The sequence below is a fragment of the Rhamphochromis sp. 'chilingali' genome, assembly GCF_963969265.1.
Source record: "Rhamphochromis sp. 'chilingali' genome assembly, chromosome: 17".
Classification (NCBI taxonomy): domain Eukaryota; kingdom Metazoa; phylum Chordata; class Actinopteri; order Cichliformes; family Cichlidae; genus Rhamphochromis; species Rhamphochromis sp. 'chilingali'.
This window is the reverse complement of record NC_137944.1, coordinates 30,957,807-30,983,934: the sequence shown is the minus strand read 5'-3', so window position 1 is coordinate 30,983,934 and position 26,128 is coordinate 30,957,807. Positions and strand designations below refer to the sequence as shown.

General features: G+C 38.6%; 1 protein-coding gene across 3 annotated transcripts in view; it reads right to left on the bottom strand.

Annotated features, from left to right (window-relative positions):
• Nucleotides 1–7,312: 7,312 nt before the first annotated feature.
• Nucleotides 7,313–26,128, bottom strand: part of LOC308384982 (class I histocompatibility antigen, F10 alpha chain-like) — a 75,810-nt gene continuing 56,994 nt past the window's right edge. The window contains exons 1-7 of one of the 3 annotated variants that reach the window (XM_080863690.1): nucleotides 13,010–13,174; nucleotides 9,937–10,215; nucleotides 8,814–9,116; nucleotides 8,033–8,128; nucleotides 7,779–7,796; nucleotides 7,583–7,634; nucleotides 7,313–7,410 (exon numbers count right to left, since the gene is read on the bottom strand). In XM_080863690.1, the coding sequence (XP_080719816.1) occupies nucleotides 7,615–7,634; nucleotides 7,779–7,796; nucleotides 8,033–8,128; nucleotides 8,814–9,116; nucleotides 9,937–10,215; nucleotides 13,010–13,148 (855 nt within the window). In that variant the 5' untranslated portion in view covers nucleotides 13,149–13,174 and the 3' untranslated portion in view covers nucleotides 7,313–7,410; nucleotides 7,583–7,614. Of the gene's footprint in view, nucleotides 7,411–7,582; nucleotides 7,635–7,778; nucleotides 7,797–8,032; nucleotides 8,129–8,813; nucleotides 9,117–9,936; nucleotides 10,216–11,977; nucleotides 12,058–13,009; nucleotides 13,175–26,128 lie in introns of those variants that run through there. The other 2 variants (XM_080863692.1, XM_080863691.1) reach the window with 2 other exon arrangements.

Below are 26,128 nucleotides of genomic sequence, written 5' to 3'. Positions count from 1 at the left end.
CCCACATCTGGTCCGTCTCTGTCAGCCCAATTTGCGGGACCATATGTGGTAGAGAGCAAAGTCAATGACACAGACTACATCGTTCGCACTCCGGATAGGAGGCGTAAAACACGGCTCTGCCATATAAACATGCTGAAACTGTTTCACTCTAGGGAAGACGATCGCGAGGGCTCCATCTCACTCATTTCTGTGCCCATAAACCATGATGATGGTTTGGTGAAGGGTAGTGAAGGTCAGCAGAGCGGCAGGCTTGCAAACTCAGAGGTTCTTGGTGCCTTAGACACGTACCTCTCCTATCTTCCTCATGACGAGAGAGACGATGTGAAAGATCTGATCCAAGCGCACCCTAGTCTGTTTGGGGATGTACCGTCTAAAACCCCAGTGTTAAAGCACGACATTGACGTGGGTGATGCGTGCCCTATTAAGCAACACGCATACCGGTGCCCCCCACTCAAGAGGGAATTAATGAAAAACGAGGTACAGTACCTGCTTGGAAATGGTTTGGCGATACCTAGCCATAGCTCTTGGAGCTCTCCATGTCTGCTGACACCAAAGTCAGATGGTTCTCCTCGTTTTTGTACTGATTTTAGGAGAGTAAATGCAGTCACAGTCCCTGACTCATACCCATTGCCTCGCATGGAAGACTGCATAGACAGTATTGGAGCCGCCACCTACATAACAAAGCTAGATCTGTTAAAAGGGTACTGGCAGGTTCCTCTAACCAGCAGAGCCTCTGATATTTCAGCATTTGTTACTCCAGACTATTTCTTGCAGTACACAGTGATGGCGTTTGGCATGCGGAATGCACCAGCCACTTTCCAACGACTTATGAACCTTGTGTTAGCAGACATTCACAGTTGTAATGTGTATTTGGATGACATTGTGGTATATTCTTCTTGCTGGACTGATCACGTGAGTACTCTGAGGGATGTTTTTGCTCGTTTAACCCAGGCTTCCCTAACTCTGAACCTGGCAAAGTGTGAATTTGCCAAGGCGGTAGTGACATACCTCGGAAAACAAGTGGGACATGGCCAGGTGCGCCCCGTGAATGCAAAGGTGGAGGCCGTACTGAGCTACCCGGTGCCCACCACCAGACGGGAGCTCAGACGCTTCTTGGGTCTGGTGGGCTACTACAGATGTTTCTGCCGGAACTTTTCAACAGTGGTGGCTCCCCTGACTCGTCTGTGCAGTCCAAAGGAACCCTTCGTATGGACTGCTGAGTGCCAACATGCATTTGACTGTGCCAAGTCTCTCCTTTGCAGTGCCCCTGTACTGGCTGCTCCCGACTTCAGCAAGGCCTTCAAGCTAGAAGTGGATGCAAGCGCTACGGGCGCTGGAGCAGTACTGTTGCAGGATGGAGTTGATGGCATCAGTCACCCGGTTTCCTACTTCTCAGCTAAGTTCAAGCCTCATCAACTCAACTATTCCACCATTGAGAAGGAAACCCTGGCCATGTTGCTTGCTCTGCAGCATTTCGACGTGTACGTGGGGTCAACCACCACCCCTGTCATGGTTTATACTGACCATAACCCTCTGGTATTCCTAAAGCACATGTACAATCATAACCAAAGACTGATGAGATGGGCGTTGCTTGCTCAGGAGTATAACATAGACATCCGACATCAGAGAGGTGTGGACAACGTGGTGGCTGACGCACTGTCCAGGACCCAGTATTAACCCCTTAACCCCAGTAACGGACCTGGTGGCAGTTGTTAAAGGTGTCTGTTTACTGTATGTGATATTTTATGTGGGGGGGTGTTACGGTCGCTGACCTCTAGTGGCTCTCCCTCTGTAGAAGAGTTGTTTTTCTCCTTTTCTTGTGTTGCAGGTCTGCCTCATGAGCCGCAGCTGAGGTGTGTTCCAGCTCGTCAGCCACGGCATATAGGCTGCCATCCTAAACTGCCACACCCCCTGCCATTTTCCCCATGTTGCCAGAGCTGTGAGCTGTAGAGTTTTGGGCAGCGGGCCTTTGTGTGTATGTGTGTGAGAACTTACCCTCTGTGAACTTTGGTTTTTCTTTCTTTTATTGTGAGCGAAGGTGTGCCCTTATTGTGATAATTAGTTTGTCATTGTGGAAGCAGGTAGGGGTTCTCTGCCATTTTTGTCTCACCGGTTTTCTCCTGGTTTGGTTAGACAGGGAGCTCAGCCATTGTATTTTGTTTTTGGTTAGTGAGTACTTGGTTTTGATTTCTAGCTAAAAGGGGGTGTTTTGTTTATTGTTTTGGCCTTGGAGACCCTGAAGAAAAGAGCTTCCCTGTGTTTTTGTACTGTAGTAGTTTTAGGCAATAAATCTTGTATACTGACATCTCTTTCTCCAGTAGTTCATGTGTTCCCTTTCACTTTGTGTTACCCCTCACTCCAGTCGACACTCCGTTCATTAAGTGGGGCGTAACACTATAGGGTCAAGTCAAAGTGAAAGAAGTGTAAAAGAATTGTTCCACAAACAAGCATCCAACAATATACCAAAGTAAAAACACGTCTTGCAGTCAAAATCACGCTTAAATAAAAGTCATGAACCACCAACGGAAGTAAAAGATTTATATTTATTATAATTGAAGTTTAATAGATTATTGATTTGTAAGCAGTATTCATAGTATAAATACTGCTGTATAAAATTTATACTGTGTTATCTGGTTGAGGTCCATCATATACAGTTCAGCAGTTTAAAGCTTGGCAAACCACCGGGGTCACCACCTCTGTAACCTGAGAGTTTGTGACATGAAAGCCTGCACAATGAAAACATGAGAAGAGGTCAAGATCAGATAATGCTGACTCTTTAACTAGAACATACTCAGAGGTTTAAGATGCAGGTGTAATGTGCTTGTAACTGTTGTATTTCATGAGCTTATAATATGATTTAAAGTCTAGAAAAGTCAACAAAGCTGTCAAATATAAAAACCAAAGCAAAAAACAAAAGATTTTATTTCTAAAATATTGGGATAGACAGACCAGAGAAAAACACGTAGTGATGAAAAACGTATACACTTAATAACTTTGGGTAAGGTTAGACACTAAATGCTGCAATGTGAGGATAAAGCAGTCAGAGTAAAGGTGCCCGATATTCAGAGATTATCATATTTAATCTCAGAAAAGCAGCAAAGTAACCAGTTTAACCAGATTACAGAGGCTGTTTTCAGCATTATAACATGATGACGATGAACTAGAGCTTTAATTATGTAGAGAAAATGAGCAGGTTTTTAAGATGAATTCAGAGAACGTGAAATGTCAAAGAACAAATGAACAAAGTCAGTGATCTCATTTAGCTTCCAGCAACATCACATCTTTTAAATTTGAGATTTTCCTCTTTATCTTTTAATTTGTCTGCATATGTAAACTTACAACTTCTGTCATTCTTTAATTTCTGCTGTCTTTAAAGTGGGAAGAAGTATATTGTTTTCACACCAGAACAAAGGAATCCGCCTAAAATCAGACAGAGTTCTGATGCATTTCCTGTTTTTATTTTGAGAGGTTATAAAAACACAACACCCTTCTGAAGCATGAGCTTGTGTTTCTTTGTTACCTTCCTAAACTTAGATTCACACAGATACTGGTGTGTGTTGTCACTGTGACACACCCAGCTGATGCTCTTTTGGGCTGTGACTTGCAAACAAAGAAATGACATAAGTTGAAGCTCCAGCGGAAAACTTCAGCAAATCTGATCATTCACGGTGTTAGAGCGCCACCACTGGACTCAAACAGCACTCCATCTGTGCCGCTTTCTGAGAAACCACGTGATGACTCTGTTAGGTTTCGTTTTTGTGTTTATGAAGCTGGATCTGGTTTGATTTGCAAGCGTTGGCACACAAACAAAGAGGCTGTTATCTAATTTAAGCGCCAGATAGTCAAGGCTTTTTGTCTTCCTGGTTTTGCAACATTGCTGCAATGATAAAGAAATGAAGCTAATAATGATTAACATGAGAAAAACTTTAGCAATGTAGAACTATGTATGTATAAAACACATAAAACCACAATATTTAAGTATTATTGCCTGAATCCAAGGGTTACATACATAATATTATACATTTGGAATATAAAAATAAAGTTGTATATTTTTGGATTTTAAGACTTTTTACTAGTTCTGTTTCTCTTGTCCTCATCTGATATTTTTTATTTGTTTTTTGAGTAGGATTTGCCACAATATCCAATATATTTATCTCTCTCTCGCTCTCAATAAGATTTGGAGTTTTGAGATGTGAGTCAGCAGCAGAATTCAGTGGGTGGTGTTAATACACCTGACTGTAACAAAGAAGGAAAAAAATGTCTGTTTGTAGACTCCGCCACACTCAAAATAAAACTGCCGCATGCGCAGTAGCTCCTCTCTGACCAATAGGAATTCAAAGCTGGCTGCATCTTAACAGTAACCAGGCAAAAAAAGGGAAATAAGGTTTTCTCTCGAAAGTGAAACCTATCAGGCAGAAACAAAGAGCTAGTGGTGTGTAGTCTGTGGGCCTCGTCTTTAACCACTACCTCACTGTAGGCCGTCTATTTGCTTCACAGCTGTTATCACATATTTTCTGAAGTTATTTATACTTAATCACATTCTTACTAAATCCATTTTAAAAGTAATTTAAATTATGCTCATGTTTACACTCATGTGAAAATAACTTCCCCAAGTAATCCAGATACAATTATTCATCCACCCACAAATTAATCAGGAAACCTATTCCAGCCAAATCAGCTGGAATAGCCGTGTGTCCTTCTCTGTCTGCAACGTTGCTGCAATGATAAAATAAGGAAACGATCAATTCCTAAAATCAGAAATGTTGAATTTTTTTATGTATAAAAACAAATAAAGAGGAAATATTTAAGTATTATTGTCTAAATCGAAGGTCTACGACTGAATATTATGTATTTACATATAAAAATTAAAATATAATGTTGGATTATAAGACTTTCTGTTATTTCTGATTCTCTTGTCCTCATCTGACCTCTGACCTCTGCCCTCACAGACTCTTTCTCATAACTTGCTGCCTCTCATATGAACTCACTTCAAGCTATAATCCCACTGTTCATGATTAAACCACAAATTCTGCACATAAACCTGAATGAGCATCAAAGACTATCATTAAGCTCTGCTGCAGGACTAGCTTTCTCCAGAATGTGCTGCTGGGTTTGGTTTGTCAGATGGCGCCATCTAGCAATGGGATTGTAGTACTGCTGAATATAAAAGTAAGCTTTGTCTTTAAGTGTTTTCTTACCCCTAAATATATCTTTGATCAAATCCCTTTAGGCATATAGGAAAGTCAGCTTTTGCAGATGATACACTCATCAGGAAGAGAGGAAGAAGTTTGCAGATTGTTTAAAAGCAGCTGCAAGAAGCAGTGAAGTAGGTACAAATATGGGCTACTACATGAGGATTTCAGCTCTCCATAGAAAATAAAACAAAATCGTGTATTTAAAAAGGAAACATATAAGCAAAGATTGCTTCATCTATCTGTATGTCATTTACATTTTTAGGAGTGCACTTTGATGTAAAGCTTACATGGACGCAGCACATTAACAGGAATGATAAGAAAATGTAAAAAGAGTTTAAATATAATACCTGGTGGAAACGCAATGGGAATCACAAAAGGTCATTTTAAAAAAATGTATATGCATATATATCAGTGATAAGATGTAGTTTGGATTATGGAGCTGTAACATTGGGTTACTGTCTGTTTGTATTGAGGCACAATCAGTTTTGCAGCATTTGGCTGAACTGAGCAGAGATCATAGACCTGGACTCTTCAGATTTAATGGTTCTGTTTCTGTGAGCAGACACATCATCAGTAAACACTAGCGGTAGTTGCTGTGCTTTCAATCATGAGCTGTTTTTCTTTTCCAAGCTCTTCATTTCCCATCATTGTTATAACATTTGTTTCATTTGTTTAATAATTTATTTATTAATTCATTTTATTGTTTACATTTCTGTGTATGCCGTTTTAGATGTTTTCTGGGAAAGTCTTCCTGTTCTTGAGTGTTTTGTACCATGTTGTAAACTCTCTGTATTTACATTAAATAATGGTTCTCATGACTGTAGACCATGACAATGACATACATACTCATCCAGTGTTACTGGCTTGGTTAGATGTTTTAAGTTATTTCTTGTAACCATGTAAATAATTCTGCCATCATTCACTTTAGTTGTCTTCTGTGGTCTTTCAGGCCTTTTGTTGTTGCCGAGCTGGTCAGTGCATTCATTCTTTTTAATAATCCATCCATCTTCTTCCACTTTATCCGGGGCCGGGTCGTGGGGGCAGCAGCCTAAGCAGAGAAGCCCAGACCTCGCTCTCCCCAGCCACCTCCTCTAGCTTATCCTGGGGCGTTCCAAGGCGTTCCCAGGCCAGCCGAGAGGTATAATCTCTCCAGCATGCCCTTTTTAATAATGCACCGGATTATTGATTTGGCCACTTGTGCGTTTTTGCTCTCTCTGAAATGTTTATTTGGGTTTCTCAGCCTAGTAAAGTCTCCATAACTTGCACCAACATCTTTTTGTGCTCACATTTAAAATTGGAGTTATATTATCCATACTTAAATAAAAGCTAATCAAAAAAACAGTAGTTTGACTTTTCAGTACACTGCAGACCAGCTCCCACCAGGAACAAACCTGACAACAATCTGCTGGCAAAGCTAAAGCTACATGATTGTGTTTGGAGCAGAAACAACTAAGAACAGCTGCGGCTAAACACACACCTCAGGGCATGGTCATGTAAAGTTAACACTTCTTTTGAGAAGACCTTTAAGCACATCGTTGGACAGTCACATCAGCAGGTGGAGTTTTCTAACTTCCAGGAGGATCAATGTTTCTTGGATTATAACCTGCATTGTTGCAGCATCTGCTCTTCATGTGAAACATCCAGCACACAGAGCAGCTGTCTAAAGTAGATCCAGTGACATCTCCACCGAACTTCTAGTATGAACGACGGCATCCAAGAGTTTTGCTCTTTAAAATGTCTGAGTTCTTTCATGTGGGACTCATGGCAAATATTAAGTGAATGAAGTTTCATTTATTAAAATTGCACAAGTGGAATTGGATGCTTTTGACTGGAATTCCCTGAGATCCCGAAAACGTTATATTTTTTAAAGGACTAACCAAAGATGCAGAAAACAACGATGTGACAAAATCATTAGAAAAATTTAATGATTTTTTTAAAAGGGAAAAACTGTGAGATATGACAACAAAATTACACCACTGTGGTCTAAAAGAATCTCAGTCAGTAGGATTCAGTTTAAACATGTCCTCAGTTGCCTGATAAAATGATTAAATAATAATAATTAAATAAATAAATATAACATAGAATCCCTCCACTGTTTACTGTTCTACGAATGATTTTCATGAGCACCATTCACAGAGAGTCGGGGCTGCAATCACAGCTGCACCCTTTGGTCCTTCCTCAGTTCAGAGATGGTTGTCTACTCTTTACTGCTCTCCTGTCAGAACAGAAATATTGAGTCTGTTTAATGCAGTCATTCATTTTTTACTTCATACTTTTTGGATTTGGAACATTTATTTTACATTTATAGACATTTATATAATAATAAATAATATTTAAAAGTTTTTAGAGATGATATTAAATAGTGTAGTTTGGTGTGCTGTACTTACATTAGGATTTAATTACTTTTGAGTCTGAATCTTCAAGTCACAGTATCAGAAGCTTAAAAAGGAGAATTATATTTTCAGATGAATAACAACATTAGTTATTTCTGTCAAGCTGACGTCAGTGACTCTACAATTCTTTTTATATTCAGTACACAAATAACATCCAAATAACTTTAAACACATTTTAAAAAGTACTTACTGTTTGCACGATTAAACCCTGAAAACAGACATTACCACAGTTATTTATTTAGAAATTAATCAGACAATAAGTATTTTACATAATTTAATTAGTAAGTGCTATCTAAATTATTAAATATTCCCAATTTATGATTTTTTTATATCATAGGAACAGGGCATGAATTATATTAATTTATTAGAATATTAATACCAAAAAAAGTAAATATTTCACATGAATATCATTCATAAAGCATAAAAATATATTTTGCTCATTACCATTTCCTCGTAACTTGAAATAGATTCCGATACAGACGGCCAGGAGAAGAACCGCAAGACCTCCTATAACACCACCAACATGAAACCCTGAAGGACCTGAAACCACAATATTTACAATATTTCTCTCACAGACCAGTGAGTAATCAGACTATGTTCATTACATTAGTCCTTTGATTATTTTAAAAGTATTGCAGGACTTAAACAACCTGATATATTCTCAGTGTAGATCAGTGAACAATGAGTTTTAGGATGAGTTTAGTCAGAATAACTGAATCACAGTTACTGTTTGATTCTCAGCAGATACATCATAATGACTGACCCAGCGAAAACTGTGTTACAATACTACATATATTTATGTTTTTACATGCTGTGAGAAAACAAGTTATAAATAAACATCATGGAAAGTTTAATCCTTTATGTGAAATATCAGCATCAGATCTAACCTGTGCACAGTTTAGGATGATTTTTGTGAACTTGATGAGAAACATACTGTGAAAATACTAAAATGTAAAAAATAAAAATAACATTTTTCCAAAATGCATAGTGAGAATTAAAAAATAAAGCTGTGTATATATTATTGGATCTTGACCTTTTGTCCCATTAACTCTGAAATTATTTATTTAAATCAGATTGTAATTAAATGGCTGATTCATTTTTGTGACCATTTACTGAACCACTGTGGTGATGACAGGTTACAGTGTACATGGAATAACAAAACAGGCCAGAAGAAAGATAAATATATTTTTAAAGATTAATAATCTCCCTTTGAATTCAGTCTTACCTGTATTGGTCTTGATTTTTGTTTTGTCCAGTTTGGTGACGATCTCCTTGTTGACACCACTGAACTGAAACACACATTCGTGCCTCTCCCAGTCTTCAGGTTTGACTGATGAAAGTTTCAGATCAACACTCATCTGGAAGGTCACATCATTGTTGGGGAGGATCTCTCCTTTGTGCACACCCTCATGAAGCTCCTCTCCATCTTTCCTCCAGAACATCTCAGCTACGTTAGGAAAAAATCCCGTAGCGTGGCAGCTGATGGGAGAGGAGGGCGTCTTCTGGAGGAGAGACACTGAGGGAGGAACTAAAGAGTAAAGAGGTTTTTAGTTTATGTCTTATTAACTGTACTTTAATATTACTGTTTCTGTTGTTATAGGGAAAAAGACAAAGAACACCCCAGATATGATGGATAGATAGGCTGCCAGAAGCTAAGTGTGTCCACAAAGTTCATACTAGAAAGTGTAATGTTCAGACAAGTTCTTTATTTAGGCTGATAAGAGCCTAAGAAGAACAAAAAAAGAAAGAGTACTAAGAATACAACAAGGACACCAAAAATTAGTAAGGAATAAAGAGTTCCCAGAAACAGTACAAGACGATAAACACAACAGAAACTGGAACTAAATTCAGGGTAGAAAACATGAAGGAAACAAACAAAGATGAAAACTTTAAAAAAGCCGACTAAGAATCAAACTGAAGACATTTAATAATAAACAGAATTTGAAAGACCTTCTGGGTCAAAGACCCAGGACCATGACAGTTTATCCAACATAAGCTGCTCTGCAACCCTGGAGCCGATCCTAGCTGTCAATGTGTAAGAGGTGGACAGCTCACCAGTGTATCACGAGAGTAATATAAATGCAGAGTAATAAGGAAGAGATGGAAACTGACAATAAAAGCATGAAATGAAACTAAGAATCTTAATAGAAAGGACTAAGATGACGTTAGTAGAAAAACAAAGAACAAATAGCCATGAATGTAAAAAACAAAACACAGTGGTAAATATATAGTGAAGAGAGGTGATGAGAAAAATTAGAAAACTTTTTTTGTTTTTTTTTAATTATTATGGACACCGACATTGAGTCATATGAATATTGTGTCCATTGCTCTAAATCTGGTGATTTTACCTGTTTTCATCAGAGATTTCCTCCCAGAGTTCACAAAGTTCTTCAGTTTGTCAACACACTCCTGTGTGAGGAAGTACTTCTTGTATAATATGCGAGTTTTGTCTCTGTCCCAGTTATGTTTGGTTATAACAGCCTGAGGTGCTGAAGCAATATATGTCTCTGTCTTCAGGTCAAATGCAACATAATCTCTCCCATCATAACCAAGTATCTCAAATCCAGTCACCTCTTCTGTGTCTTCGTTCCACTCACAGCCGTACATCCACTGCAAAATGTGAACACCTGAAAGATAAAGAACTGTAGTAAATGAGAGATATTCGATCTTTAGATGCTGTTCAGCAGACAGCAACCCTCAAACTGTTGTAAAGAAGGAGTCCTTTTTATTCAATGTTAAGAGAGCCTCAGTGTTTTTAATATAGACAAAAAAGCACTGAGCTACCCTATGTAGGGAATAATCAAAGACACACAACAAAACACATCCTTTTTATGAAGTCAGCACATCAAATCAGTGTTTCTGGAGCTGCTATTTAGTCCACAAGACACTCAAAACACCTCTGAGAGAGCATGCTCTTGGCAACTGGACACCCTAACGTTTGCTTTAATTGTTTTGATGCATACTCAATCAGCCAGGTGATGAAATTATTTCAGTGTTTTCCGTGGAAGAAACATTTTTTCCAGATGAACAGAATTAACTTTTTAGGGCTTGCTTTAATTAACTGTGTATAAAGATTCACTGTGGTCTGGGTCAAAGGAACCCAGCAGCAAACCCTTTTCTTTCCCATCATTATCTTAGCTGCATTCCTACAGCCACCACAACCAATTTTAGGGTTTTGCCACCTGCTAAATCCCATTTGAACCCAGTCTCTACTCTTTTTCCTGCTTGGAGGCAAAGTCATCCTCTACAATGTAAGAACAGAAAATAGAGATATTTTTAAATTTTTCTTCTTTTTCTCTGCTCATTTTTTACTTGACTCATTCAAGCTAAGTGCATTTATTAGAATTAAAATTTAAACTAAAGTTTGTTTCTCATTTATTAATATTATTTTATTATTACATTAATATAACACAATGTTCAGGTAGCTTTGCACAAAAATAGAAATGTTCTCCAAAGACCTGCTTTTTTACTTTCTTACTTTAAGTACATTTCACAGTCTGTACGTTTTTACTTTTACTGGAGTATTTTTAACACTCGTATCTGTACTTCTACTTAAGTACTGAATGTCTGTACTTTTGCCACCTCTGCCACAGAGACCCTTAACTGTTATCAACTTTGTGTTAACATTATAATATCAAAATTTAGCTGAATTTTCAAATTCATGCTATACCAGTGAAAATTCACAACAAACCCATCAATCATAGAACATAGAACATGCCCTGAAAGCACACTTGGGTTACACAGGTGGACAATGATCTAAAACATACCAGTAAGTCTGCCACTGAATGGCTAAAACAAAACAAAACAAATAACTAAAGGAAGGTTTTAGAGTGGTCTAATCAAAGTTTGGACTTAAATCTGATTGAGATGCTTAAAGAGGTCATTCGTGCTCAAAACCCCTCCAATGTGACTGAGCAACAAACAAATGATTGATTCCAGTCGTTGCTGCCATTTAGGGATGGGAATCAAGAACACTGGTTCCCAGTAATCCAATTTGGATTTGTTGGTCAGCTTGCCTATTGATCATGCCTGTTGGTTTCATTTGCACTTGTGCTACAATCAGCTGATTTCAGTGTGTAGGAGGAAGAAAATGGCAGCCTGCAGAATGGATATGGACAATCTTTTTTCTTTTTTCTTTTTCACAAAAGGAGGTGTGTGATGGTAAAGTGCAAACAGCCTCCAGGACAGAAACAACTGCATTATGCTGCTAACACAATTTCAGCTCTTTGCAAGCATCTGCATGGACACCATGCTAATGCTAAGCTAGCCAGACAGCATGCTAACGCTAAGCTGTCCAAGATGTTAAAGCTGAATGCAGAACTCAGCCAGACCCTGAACTTCAACAGTTAACAAACTGGTGAGCAGTCAGACTGCAGCCCCGTTTTCTACCTGTTCATCTTTAGCAGAATCACCGTGACGATCACTTTGAAGTCGCTGTGTGCTGGTTTTCATCTTTGCTTTGTGTTCATGCCCAAATTACTAAGACAAAGATCACGTGTGTGTTCTCATTAGGATAGTGATTTGTGTTGGTGTGTGACTGTAACCTATAGGTTTATACTATTAACTGATTATTATATGACAGCATGTTTCTGAACATTTTACAGAGTAACACGAATGGACTGTAACAAGTAGTATAACAAATTACTTCTGTGAGTAATTAAATAATGTACTGCATTACTGTGTAATATGTGTAATACATTACTTTTTAAATAATGACCACAACTCTGATCACAACAAATAGGTCAAATACCTCGAACATGCACAAACAGTTCACCACACAGCCTGCAATGAATTTGTATGACTGGAATATCTTTGAGAACCCAATGAGAATCGATAAGGAACTGAACTGATAAGTGATATCAATGATAAAATCAGAATCACTACATTCTCATCAAATCCCCTCCTTCCTGCCAAGGATTGCACAACCAGTTATCCAGTTTAGGAGACAATGACTTTTTCAGGGTCGTAGCTTTTTTTCCCTTTAATATATGAAATCATCATTAAAACTGCAGTTGTATTTGCTCGGCTTATCTTTGTTTAATATTAAAATTTGCTTGATGATGTGAAACATGTAAGTGTGAAGAATATGCAAAAACAAAAAAATCAGGAAGTGTGGATTGTGTACACACACAAACACACACACATATGCACACACATCAGCACTACATAACATTATATCTTCCTAAGAATCAGCCTGTCCATTTATGTCCTCTCCAATGGACATTTGTTTTTGATCTATATTGTTTTACTTATTTGAGCTGCCCCACTAAGTCCTGATGCTCTTAATAGAGGACATCATGTGCTTTCCATTGATATCTCATGTGTTTAAGTGGCCTCATTTAGCTCCAAAAGGGAAAGGAAATCACCAAAAAAGTTATTTTATCTCAGGAAGATCTTTAGGTTTCAGTGTTTTTTACTCACCGCTAGTCTGATTCAAACGCTCCATTAGCCAGACGACGTGTGCTTTGATCGCTTGCTCATTGCGTATGTTTCTCTGTCTCTCTCTTTCCCAATATTCAGGATCTACAGTTTTCTCAATCCACTCAGTCTTGGGTACCATCTTCTTCAAGCTGCTCTTATAATGCACAAACTCTTGACCATTTACAAATATGACTTCAGTTAACTCGGGAGATTCATTCCAACCAGTGGCTGCAGTCTCAATGTATGTCATAGTGTGTCGCTCTGAAACAAACAAACAAAAGCAAGTTGCCTTCAAGTTAAATTTGTACTTAAATATTTCTGACTAATAATGACCATTCAGCTGGTAAAAATGCAACAAGATGCATTCAAACACTCTGAGAAACATTTCAGACAACACACATATTCTTTTGTTGTTAAAGTGGATATAAAACTGCACATATAAAGACTAATTTTCATCACGGAGTTCTTAAAAACTGACATAGATGTAACTGTCTGTGGAGCTGGATTTAAGCAATAAGCGCTTAAAGTTAAACTTTTTGGATCATGTTTAGCTGTACCTTTTTGCCAGCACAGAACGTGACATCACTGAGTTGGTTGGTCGGTTGCTGCTTACATTAGTTTATATTAGCTAACTAATGAACCAGTAATTCAGTGGAAAACAAGTGGAATAAAAATAAAAAAATAAAAAAAAACTGATAGAGATTATCATTAAAATTAAGTGAACACATCCAGAGGATAGCCACACTGTTAAGTTTTGTATTGTTGATTGTCATTTATGCTTAGAAATATTTAACCATATATGCTTAGAGGTGTATAATCAATTGTGTAGTGATAGGATGTGTGATCTTTAGCAGGCTGCAAAGGCTTGGTGTGTATTCCACACTGGAATGCACACCTACATCCTGGGAGCATGAGAAGAGGTCGTACCTTGTTTTATTGTTTTATGGCAGGATAAACGTGGCTGTATCTGTTTTAGGCTAAGTGCCTTTTGTTTAGATGAACTGTTGGACTTCCAGACTAGCAGGTTTAGGGAAGTCATTTATGGGGTCACACTCTGACCCCCCCCCCCCCACACACACACACACACACACACACACAGTATTCTTTGTTCACATGTATACCTATGTAAGATGTTATATGTTAATGACCCTATGCATATTCATGTAACCACAATAAAAGGAGTGCTATGGGGAACCTGGCTGAGAGTCTGAGTCAAGTGGTGGAACGACACTTGGCTCCAGGCAGGTCTCCCTCATGCATGAGTAACAAGAAGAACTTTGCCTACTTCGTGTCTTGCTTGCTGTGTAATTATATTGTCCTCAACGTTCCAGCGAATAGGTTCAAGCTACAAACCTATCACACACTAACACCAACAGGTGAATCTGAGAGATTTTTTAGGTCACTTTAGATCTCTAAGTCAGCTTTTGGTGGGACTCAACTGAGGTGTCAGTCAGTTGTCTCCTCATTGCTCTCTATTTAGCTACAGAGCAAGTGTCCCAAGACATCCACCAGTGGAGACTGTGGACCAGTATGAACCTTTACAAAAAAGGGTGTGAAGTTTAAAACACACATAAATCTGGGTTTGACTTTCATTTCCCCTCCATCTCTATTATCCTATGATCACTGGACTGATGTTCTACTGATAAGGCTCAAGGACAGTTGGCCATCCACAGTGACCGGTTGCAGGTGAAGGAAGGGAGACAGGACAAAGGAATGCTGTGGAAGAGATCCAGAGATTAATAATAACTGATAATAAATGTAGAGAGGTGTATAAATACATAGAGTGAAAAGAGATAAGTGAAGAAGAAACACTCTGTGCATCATAGGAAGCACCCAGCAGCTTAACCCTATTGCTGCATAACTAAAGTAGGATTAGGTATCTGTCTCCTGAATCCAAGTTGGGAGCTGTTTCCACACCAAGGCAGACAATTTTAGAACAACCTGTTTCAGCAACTTTGCCAAAAGTGTGGCATTGAGAAAAGTCACACCATCCCTCAATCCATCCATTCGCTTCCACTTATCCTTTTCAGGGTCGCGGGGGGCGCTGGAGCCTATCCCAGCTGTCATAGGGCGAGAGGCAGGGTACACCCTGGACAGGTCGCCAGTCTGTCGCAGGGCTAACACACAAGGACAGACAACCATTCACACTCACATTCACACCTAGTGGCAATTTGGATTATCCAATTAACCTATCCCCACAAGCTGCATGTCTTTGGACGGTGGGAGGAAGCCGGAGTACCCGGAGAGAACCCACGCAAACACGGGGAGAACATGCAAACTCCACACAGAAAGAACCCGGCCTGATGGTGGAATTGAACTCAGGACCTTCTTGCTGTGTGGCAACAGTGCTAACCACCGTGCCACCATCAGTGGCGTGTCTAGAAAATTTTTGTTGGGGGGGCCAGGTAGGGGCACAGATTTGGAGAAGGGTGGCAGATAACCATAATTCAATAATCCTGTAAACCTAATAACCAAATGCACTTTTAACTCTTATTAGAATGAGATTTTAACCACTACGGTGCAAAGTTTTTAGATACTGCGTTGATAAAGTACAAGAGATGCAATCAGTGCTTTGTCAGTGTTTACTCAGCAGTCAAGGACATCAATATTTGCATAGTATTTTTACTGACATATAGTGCACATATGTTTTGGGCAAAAACATTTTTGAATATTAAAATACGAACATTTGTAACAAACAATTGACAAATTAGCCGATGCCAATGTAAAACTTTATCTGCCTGTTAAAAAAAGAAGATAATCTTCTCACAAACTGGTGTTTGATTTTGAAACAGGAAAAAAGTGGGGAAACAAATGAAAAGACGAACATTTGAATAAAACCTGAAAGCAAGTAAATACTTTATATGCTGCCTTATGGTAAACTTTGGTAATATTGATAAAGAACAACACTGGCTGATGATAAAATACAGTCAGCTGGCATGGTGACACTGCCAGTATTAACCTGCAGGGCTGGACTGGGACAAAAAAATTGGGCATTTTCACTACAGACCAGCCCACCAGGTATTAAAGCCATAAAGACTTTGACTGAAAACAAACCCTGTTGTGACAGTGATGTACAGTCTTTTTGGTATATGTATGATTTCTATACATTTTACGTCAGATAAAAACTTTGGTTGTACGATTTAGATAATTATTTAATAAAAGCGAGATATTTTAAATGAGAATAAGAAAGAAAAGTATTTCTTTGTGCCCCACTTTCCCTGTTAATGCCCTACCTGGCCCCCTGGCAAAACTTTCCTAGACCCGCCCCTGCACAGTTACCAGCTGTCAGCTACTTAGAAAAGGATGCTGGTGTTATTTATCTCTCAGAAACAGTTCATAACTTCCCTTCAACTCATTCATGTCACCTAAAAGGTAAACCTGTTTCTCCATCACCTGTTCAGCTCTGATGATTCAGTAAGGACATCTCCTGGTTTCATCTTCATGTTTCCCTCTCACCACATATCTAAACAGACATCATGACCAGCAGCTTTACAGCTGTGGCTCCAGCAAACATCAGATGATATTAGAAATTAATATTAAATAAATTCTAACAACAGCTGATCAAGCTTAAACGTGCTGCTGTTGTTTAGCGCAATATCTGCTGGTTTCCTCTTTCTGGCGCAAAGTGAGCGATAAATAAATGAGAGAGAAAAGCCGATCAGCTGATCATTGATCAGTTTAATGATTGAAGTAGCAACAGGAGAGGGAGGGGGAGAGAATGAGAGAAGAGGCAGCTGTGCAGCATAAAGACAGAATAAATCCAGCTTTGTGTCTTTTTTCCATTCTAGCTAAAGTCCGGGACAAACTGCGTCTCTTCTCAGCTCAATACGAAACGTGTAATATTTTCTCTGAATGAGGGACCATTCCATTTTTTTTAAGGAGCCGTTGGCAACTCTACTAACTAACCTTATGAATAAAATAAAGTTCACTATCAGTAACATCATAGCACCCACCCAGCTGTATATAAACTCCGTCAAGCTGGCTAGAACGCAGTACGAGTTATTGCAACTGACAGTAAAAAGTCAGCACAATGAAAACTAGAAAAATTTGCATTTCCTGCGAAAATGCAGTGTGGATGCTTTAAAGCTGAAGCTGTATGCAAAAAGTAGCTGAAAAAGCTGAAAAGTTGCAGAAATTGTAAAAACTTTGCAGAAGCAAAGGAACTTTGCTAAAATGGAATAACTTAGCAGAACTGCAATATCTTAGAGGAAACATAATACTTGGCAGAAATATAATAGCATAGCAGAACTTAGCAGAAATATTGTAACTTACCAGAAACATAACTTCTCAAAAATACAAGAATTTAGGAGAAATAGTATAAGATAACAGAAAGAATATATTTAGACAAAAATACTTAAGCATTACAGAAACACTATGATTTAGAAAAATAGTACAACATAGCAGAAATACTGTGATTTACCAGAGACACTGTGATGAACTATGAATATTGTAATTTTAAATTAAGACTATGTTTTAGCACAAATATTATAATTTGGCAGAAATACTATGATACAGCACAAATACTCTGGTTTAGCACAAATATTATAACATAGCAGAAATACAATTATATAGCAGAAATGCTATATTTAGAAAGAAAAATATAATATAGTAGAAATAGTATGATTGAGCAGAAATACTACAATATAGCATAATAACAATGATTTAGCAGAAATACTATGATTGAGCAGAAGTACTAAGATGTAGTAAAAGTACTTTGATTTAACAGAAATACAATTATGGAGGAGTAATACTTTAAAATGGGAGAAATATTGATACACACACACACATACACAGAGCCTAAAGGTAAGAGTATTTGTGCCATGGAGTGTTAAGAATATGAGGTCCATATTAGAAAAGCTGGTAAAATCATAAAAGTTTGCAGAATTGTAATAAATGATGAATATGAATTACTGGTCTGTGACAGTGTATTAATTTGTAGGGAAAAAAACATGTTGACCAAGGTGGAATCGAACCCACGATCTTTGGCTTGCAGACCCGTGTCATTACCAACTGCGCCACTGGGAAAGAGAGGAGCCGTTTTGAAAAACAGGGTGATGAGCAGTCAGAATTAGATCCCGGTGAGAGGCGAAAAACGCAGTTTTTTGGAGTTACAAAACGTTGTGTAACTCAAAAACTAGGTGGACTAGAGGCATAATTCTTGTACTGGGTGAATCAGCGGACTTTGGTGTACTTTGACTGCGATTTTCATTGCTCTTTGTACAACCGTCGCTGAGATATGACGAGAGAGGAAACGGAAGACCTCAGACATGATTGGCTGGCTGGGAAGCCGTGCAGGCCCTGATATGTGATATGTGTCTGAGTCCGCACAGAGGATTGGCTGCCTGGCAGAAATATATAGAAATAGTATGATTAAGCATAAATACTACATTTAGCAGAAATACTATATTAAGCACAAATCCTATAAAAAGCAGAAATAGTATATTAAGCACAAATCCTACTAAAAGCAGAAATAGTATATTAAGCACAAATCTTATAAAATAGCAGAAATAGTATGATTTAGCACAATAGTAATAAGTTAAACAGAAAAATTGGAAAAGCAAAATGGACAGCTGAAGAAATGCTGAACATGCTGAGGGTCCCTCAAATATACTTGTTAAATGAAAAAAATCAGCAAAAAAATATATAACAGCCACACAATCAGAAATATGTACACATAAGGAAACACACATGCACAGAGAGACACACACACAAGATCCAATTCAGTCAACCAGTCTAAATATATTGAATTTGAATCTTAGAATGAGATCATCCCATTAAAAGGCCTTCTCTCTCTCTCTCTCTCTCTCTCTCTCTCTCTCTCTCTCTCTCTCTCTCTCACACACACACACACACACACACACACACACACACACACACACACACACACACACAGGGAGAGAGAAGTAAGTTTCTAGCTCAGTCAGCCTGGGAGCTGCTGAATTTGAATCCACCAATCAGAGAGCCTGTGCACTTTTTCCCGCCAAAACAGGTGCATCTATTTACACACGCAGCACAGAGAGGCACAGGATTATCCGGTTGTTCAGTCTGACGTCACTAGCCGTGTCTGGGTCTAAACTCCGCTGCAGGTCCATATATCAAACGATCACTATGGCATTACTGAGAGTTGAAAAACTGTCTAAAGTCTTTCATCTTTAATAAAATGATCAGCGTTCTGCTCTACCAGGTGTAACAATTGAGTTTAACATCCAGGCATCCATGAAAACAGAATTTATGACATTTAACGGAGTTAGAAGTTAGCAGGGAGTTAGCTCGCTAGCTTCTATCTAAATACAATATAGCATGTCCTGACTGCGGGGTTTTGGAAACAAATTAAAACGTACAGCTCTGTTATCACTTCCAACATAAATGAAGACAGAAAGCTAAACAGCAGTGACGTTTGTAGGGTTACTGAAGTTTGGCTAGCTGGTATATAATGATGTGCTACGTGACTGCTAGCGACACAGCTATGTTAGCATAATATAAACAAGCTAACTTTTTTTCCACTTGATAAAAGTTACCGTGAGTGTTCTCGGTGGTCAGGAACAAATGTAATTGCATGGCAGGATGCTGTAAACGGACCAAACTTCAGCCAGGAGAACAACTGAGATAATCCATCCACAATACGAGGTTAGTCATTCATATACTGCTGCATGGGCTGGGCTGTAGTTACATCCTAAGGTTTTAAAAACTGAGCTTAAATAAATGATTAGCGGTAATAAAAGCCGAGGGAGGTCAACAGTGATCGCTGACTGTTTTAGGAGCTTTTTGAGATCAAATAGAAGAAAATACATAACATTAAACATGTTAACAACACAAATGCCATATTAAACGCAGACTACTTTAGACCCGGAAGTAGGATTCGTCGCGTCATCACTGAACAACCGGATTGCAGTCTATTTCTCATAATGACGACTCCCCTCAAACAAATGACCATAATTTCCTAACCGTAGGGGCTAGAGCGGTCATTCTTACACCGTTTTGTTCAGAAGAGATGGGGGAATCTTCAAGTGTTGACAATTTATCATTAAAATATGAATTTTTAGAGATATATGACATGGATGACTTGTTGACTTAGAAGCCACGAATTCCCCAATATGCAAATTTGAATGCCTCAGACCACATATATGATTGGCTGGCTGGGAAGCCGTGCAGGCCCTGATTTGTGGATTTGAATTCCTCAGCCCTCAGATATGATTGGCTGGCTTAGAAGCCATGAAGGCCCCAATATGCAAATTTGAATGCCTCAGGACACATATATGATTGGCTGGGAAGCCGTGCAGGCCCTGATTTGAAAATTTGAATGTCTCAGTCCTCACAGAGGATTGGCTGCCTGGGGACCTGGCAGAAATATATAGAAATACTATGATTAAGCATAAATACTACATTTAGTAGAAATACTACGTTTTAGCACAAATACTATAAAAAGCAGAAATACTATAATTTAGCAGAAATACTATATTAAGCACAAATAGTATAAAAAGCAGAAATAGTATGATTAAGCATAAACACTACATTTAGTAGAAATACTATGTTTTAGCACAAATACTATAAAAAGCAGAAATACTATAATTTAGCAGAAATACTATATTAAGCACAAATCCTATAAAAAGCAGAAATAGTATGATTAAGCATAAACACTACATTTAGTAGAAATACTATGTTTGAGCAAAAATCCTATAAAAAGCAGAAATACTATATTAGGCACAAATCCTATAAAAAGCAGAAATAGTATGATTAAGCATAAATACTACATTTAGTAGAAATACTATGTTTTAGCACAAATAGTATAAAAAGCATAAATACTGTAATTTAGCAGAAATACTATATTAGGCACAAATTCTATGAAAAGCAGAAATAGTATGATTAAGCATAAATACTACATTTAGTAGAAATACTATGTTTTAGCACAAATCCTATAAAAAGCAGAAATACTGTACTATGATTTAGTAGAAAAACTTTAAATAATCAGAAATACTATATTTGGCAGAAATACTATATTTTGCACAAATCTTATAAAATAGCAGAAATAGTATGATTTAGCACAATAGTAATAAGTTAAACAGAAAAATTGGAAAAGCAAAATGGACAGCTGAAAAAATGCTGAACATGCTGAGGGTCCCTCAAATATACTTGTTAAATGAAAAAATCAGCAAAAAAATGCACAGGGAGAGAGAAGTAAGTTTCTAGGTCAGCCTGGGAGCTGCTGAATTTGAATCCACCAATCAGAGAGCCTGTGTACTTTTTCCCGCCAAAACATGTGCATCTATTTACACACGCAGCACAGAGAGGCACAGGATTATTGCAGCCTATTTCTCATAATGACGACTCCCCTCAAACAAATGACCATAATTTCCTAACCGTAGGGGCTAGAGCGGTCATTCTTACACCGTTTTGTTCAGAAGAGATGGGGGAATCTTCCAGTGTTGACAATTTATCATTAAAATGTGAATTATTAAAGCTATTTGACTTCTAATGCACCATAACTGAGTAGAGCGAAGCAAAAACTGGCTTGACTTGCCCTCAAACAACGCTTTGTAACTCGAAATCTATTTGGAGTATCGATATCATTCTTTCACCGTAAGAGACAGCAGGCTTTGGTGAACAGTCATGGAAATTTTCAGGTCTCTGTGGAAATCCAACAAAAAGTTATGACGAGAGAAAAAAGTGGTTCATTTCCAGGGTTTGAAATTTGAAGAAATCTGAGCGACGGACGAATTTCCTACCCTCAAACAAGTCCAACTCATTTCAGAACGGTAATACGTGAGAAAGAAATTCTTGAATTGTGAGCGTCACGAGTGTCTGAAGATATACCGGGACAAGCCTCATGTCTTAACTTTGCTTCGTTAAGGAGATATGACGATTCGAATATGCCTCTCATTACAGAAATGCAGCGGTGATTTTGAACAAACTCTCCATTGACTTTATATGGAGAGTTTTCCGACATTGTGTTGGTCTGAGGAGATTTGCGAAAGTTCTATGAATACCACAACAATGATAGTGACATTTTCGGAAACCCAGCAAAAATACCTATGTTTTGATGTATAATTTGTGGAAGTTGAGTGAAGATTGAGCAAGTAGCAAGAAGTTGTTCGGACATGAAGAGAAGACTGCAAAACCTTCAGTGGCACACTGGAAGCCAAGTGCATAGCAACCATAACAACGCATGTATTTTGTGAAAAATCACAATTTTGCAACTGAAAACTTTAAGAGGCATAAAGGTAAAACGGTAAAAGATTTGAAAAAGCTGAATCATACCTGAATAGCCCAATAATTTGAGAACATTTTAAAGTTTGAATGGTTGTTCTACGTGAAAATATGAGGAAGTAGTTAAGTTTCAGAAACAAGCAAATTTTAGCAGAATTGCAGAAGTTTCCCATTCATTTCAATGGGACAAATTAAGCTTAATATTTTAAAAAGTATAATAGTGAAAAATACCAAAAGACATAGCAGGAATTAGCAGAAATAGCAGAATATTTTAAAATTTGAACGGTGAAAATCGGCTGAAAATTGCGGAAGCAGTTAAGTGCCAAAAAGTGTACGGAAGTCCCAAGAGGAACTCAATAGTGTGGATGCTTAAAGCATCCACACAATAAACTCCACCTAAACTTGGTTTATATCTGACCCAGATAGACTGCAGGTCATACTTACCTGAAGTTCAGTTCACCTGATACTCGGACTGGCGGCTGCCTCGGGGCTCTCCTCCTGCCTCCCCTTCCCTCATCCACCTGCTGGCCTCTGTGGAAGCCCCGTCATAGCCACCACCAAACAACTGAGTTATTTTTACACATCGACCTGCATCTGGCCAATCCACCACCTGTCATTGTTCATGCCATTACAAAAAAAATAAAAAATAAGTCACCGGGCATATGCCCGGTATGCCCGATGGCCAGTCCAGCTATGTTAACCTGCAACCAAATCTGCAGCTCCATACAGCAATGTTACGACTTAGATTATATCTTATAACTCATAACTCTTATGTTAGCTCCCCTCAGTAGCATACTGTCTGAAATATTCCACAGCTGCAATAATTCTTTAAGTGTTATTTTCTCCTTGGTATTCTAATTTCACCGAAGTTTACTAAACTCAACAAACTTGATATTACTTACCGGGACATTTATTCTGTCCTCATTTTCTTTCACCGAAAAATTGTTTCCTGCAGTGCCGTCTTTCGCGCTTGGCTCTCCTACCTTTGCTAAGGTGATGCGCATAGCGCAGAAGCCGATGCTGCATTCACTTACACTCGGATATCTGAGCTTCACCGTGAAAACATAATCGGACATTTGATATTTGATTGAAGTTTATTGTTTTGCCTTTGGGGTGGCACCTGGGGTGGCCAGTCTGGTTGGGGGGGTGGCCTGTGCCCCCCCAGGCCACCCCGCTGGACACGCCATTGGCCACCGTGCTCCCTCACCATCCAGTTGGTAATGGTCAGTGTGAGCAATTTAATCACACTGTGCACAGTGTACTATGCACCCTTCCTTCCACAGAGAAAAGAGACTGTCTCTGTTTTCTACCACAGGTTACCACATCAGTCGACTGATAAGTCACCATTTTTCTTGATTTTTAGATCAATTGCCTGTTACGAAGGATTCATGAGCCTGTGGGCGGCAGCACTCATGACTGGATTGTGGAACACCAGACCCAGTTACGCCATAGGTTTTAAAGGTGTCACTAAAACACTGCAGCTAACACGCTGATTAGTGATGTGCGGATCGATCCTGAAATATCGATTCCTCCGATACCAATCATTTATGTTCTAGAATCGATTCTCACATTAAAATATCGATATTTTAGTAATTTAGAGTAAATTTGTAGTTTATCATTAACAGGAACACAGTGGAAAGAAACTATAACATTCGGATTGCCTACATTCAAAGGAACTACTTCCTCTTCCGCCTTTCATAGTCATGTGGGAAATACGGCTGTATAAATGTCTCGCAGCCCCTTGGCGTGCGCACTCACAACAACGGCTGAGCGTAATTGTGCGGATGTATTTTACCTCCACAAACAGCTGAGCCGTGGTTTGCAATAAATGTGGCAAAAAAAGTGAGGTGTTGTGGCCATACTTGCCAACCTTGAGACCTCAGAATTAGGGAGACATTCAAAAGGGCTGTTTGGGCGGATAAATATATTTTACAGGGTTTATTTATCGGATAAAATACGTTAAATGTCACCGTTATTATTGGCCGGCCCGGAAACAGCGGGGGTGTCCAAATTCAGAGGCTGCTTCCACCTGAGGACCGGCCTTCGCGGTCTAAAGAAAGCCGGGTAGTACGTCACGAGCTCCCTCGGTGGAGTGAAACTCTGCCGTCTGCTCCTTGCTGTCTAAAATATAACCGGACACTGACGTAAACTCTTCTGTTTAATCAGTTTTCTGTTTGACGTTTATTCAGCTGTGTGAAAACCCTGGAGGAACCCTCCCGAGGGAATAATAAAGTTTAATTTAATTTAATCTAATCTAACAACTTTAATCTCAGCCAAACCGATTTACTCACGAACAAATAAAACACTGAAAAAGCCAAACAAGAACATTTTTAAGTTATCAAAGTGACTTGTACATCATGTTTAACCCGAGTGGTGAAAGACCGCGGGGGTTTGAAGACGATGTGTCGGTCGGCTCAGATATTTGAAGTTTACACAGCTACATTCTCACCTGAAAATATGTTAAAAGTTTTTTTGCGACCCAGAAAGAGAAATAAGAGTGATATTAAAACTAAGTCGCTGCCGTCATTGTTGGAAACTGGAATTGGCTGGGCCGCGCTATGAATTCTGCGATATGGTTTTTCAACTTTGTTGTCCGGGTGGAAAATCTGGAGAAAGGTGGGATTCTCCCGGAAAAATCGGGAGGGTTGGCATGTATGGTTGTGGCAACATCACTAACCTTGTCAAACACCTCAGAGTAAATCATATCACAAAATATGACGAGCGTATGTTGAGGCGAACTGAAGAGGAGGAGAGGGACAGGTGCTGCTAGGGTGAGAGTCTCTCACGGAGTCCTTTAGTCCTCCAGACAGGCAAGGTGTTCAAATAGCACACAACTTTAGTTTTTTTATTTCTATATGATGAACTCTGCATTATTAAGTGATAAGAAGAAGGTATTCTGATGTCCTGTAATCATTATGACGCTATAATTTGAGATACAATAAATAAAATCCGTTTTGTACAAAGTATCGGTATCGGATCAGTATCGTCGATACCACCCTGAATATTACTTGGTATCGGATCGGAAAGGAAATCAGTGGTATCGCACATCACTAACGCTGATCAGCATGTAAGGAATCATGTAAGTACCCCTGCAAGACTGTTTACCTTAAAGGGTTGGCATTAGAGACCATTACAAAATTCAAGATATTTGGAGTCCAGTAGTCTTTAAAGTGCTTAAAACCCAAGGAAAGGGGGGATCAGTTTATACAGTCACCACTGTGGATGACCTTGTCCTAGTTCCCTATCAAAGCCTGATTATGAGGGCTTGCTCCAGGCATTTTCCACAAAATTTAGAAATACACATAGTTGCAAAAAGTTCAGTGACCAATTACCTTTCCTAAATGACATATGCAAAAAATAAGAGTATTGTCAATAGGGACCAATTCCCAGTTTTTACATGATCAAAATTATTCACAAAAGGCTTCAATAAACAGAAAATGTGTGCCGACAAGAGAACAGTGCACAAAAATGAAAAGATATTTGAGCTTGACGCTTTAATGGGTTTAACATGACTTAGTCAGCACTCCGCACCATACAGGTAGTACAAGCACACCTGAAAACACTGACCAGCTAACAGTTTTAAGGATTTGGGCACAACCTCGGTAGTTCACCGATTCACCTATTGCAAACGTCCAAGTTTCTATCAAGTTTCATAAATCCATCGGCAACTATTACCTAACTAGTCTTTTGAGTCTCCACATTCATAGATATTGACATTTTGTCTTAGCATTTGAATGAAAATATCCTGGTAGGGTAGCTTAAAAGTCAAAACAAACAGTAATAAGAATGTATTTTGGACTTCTCTCGAATAAGTGCTCAGAGAAACTACATGATAAAGAGTAAATAAAATAAAGAGCTATACAAATCTACAGGTATCATTTAGCATGTTACTGTACATGTTAAGGTTTATGAGTA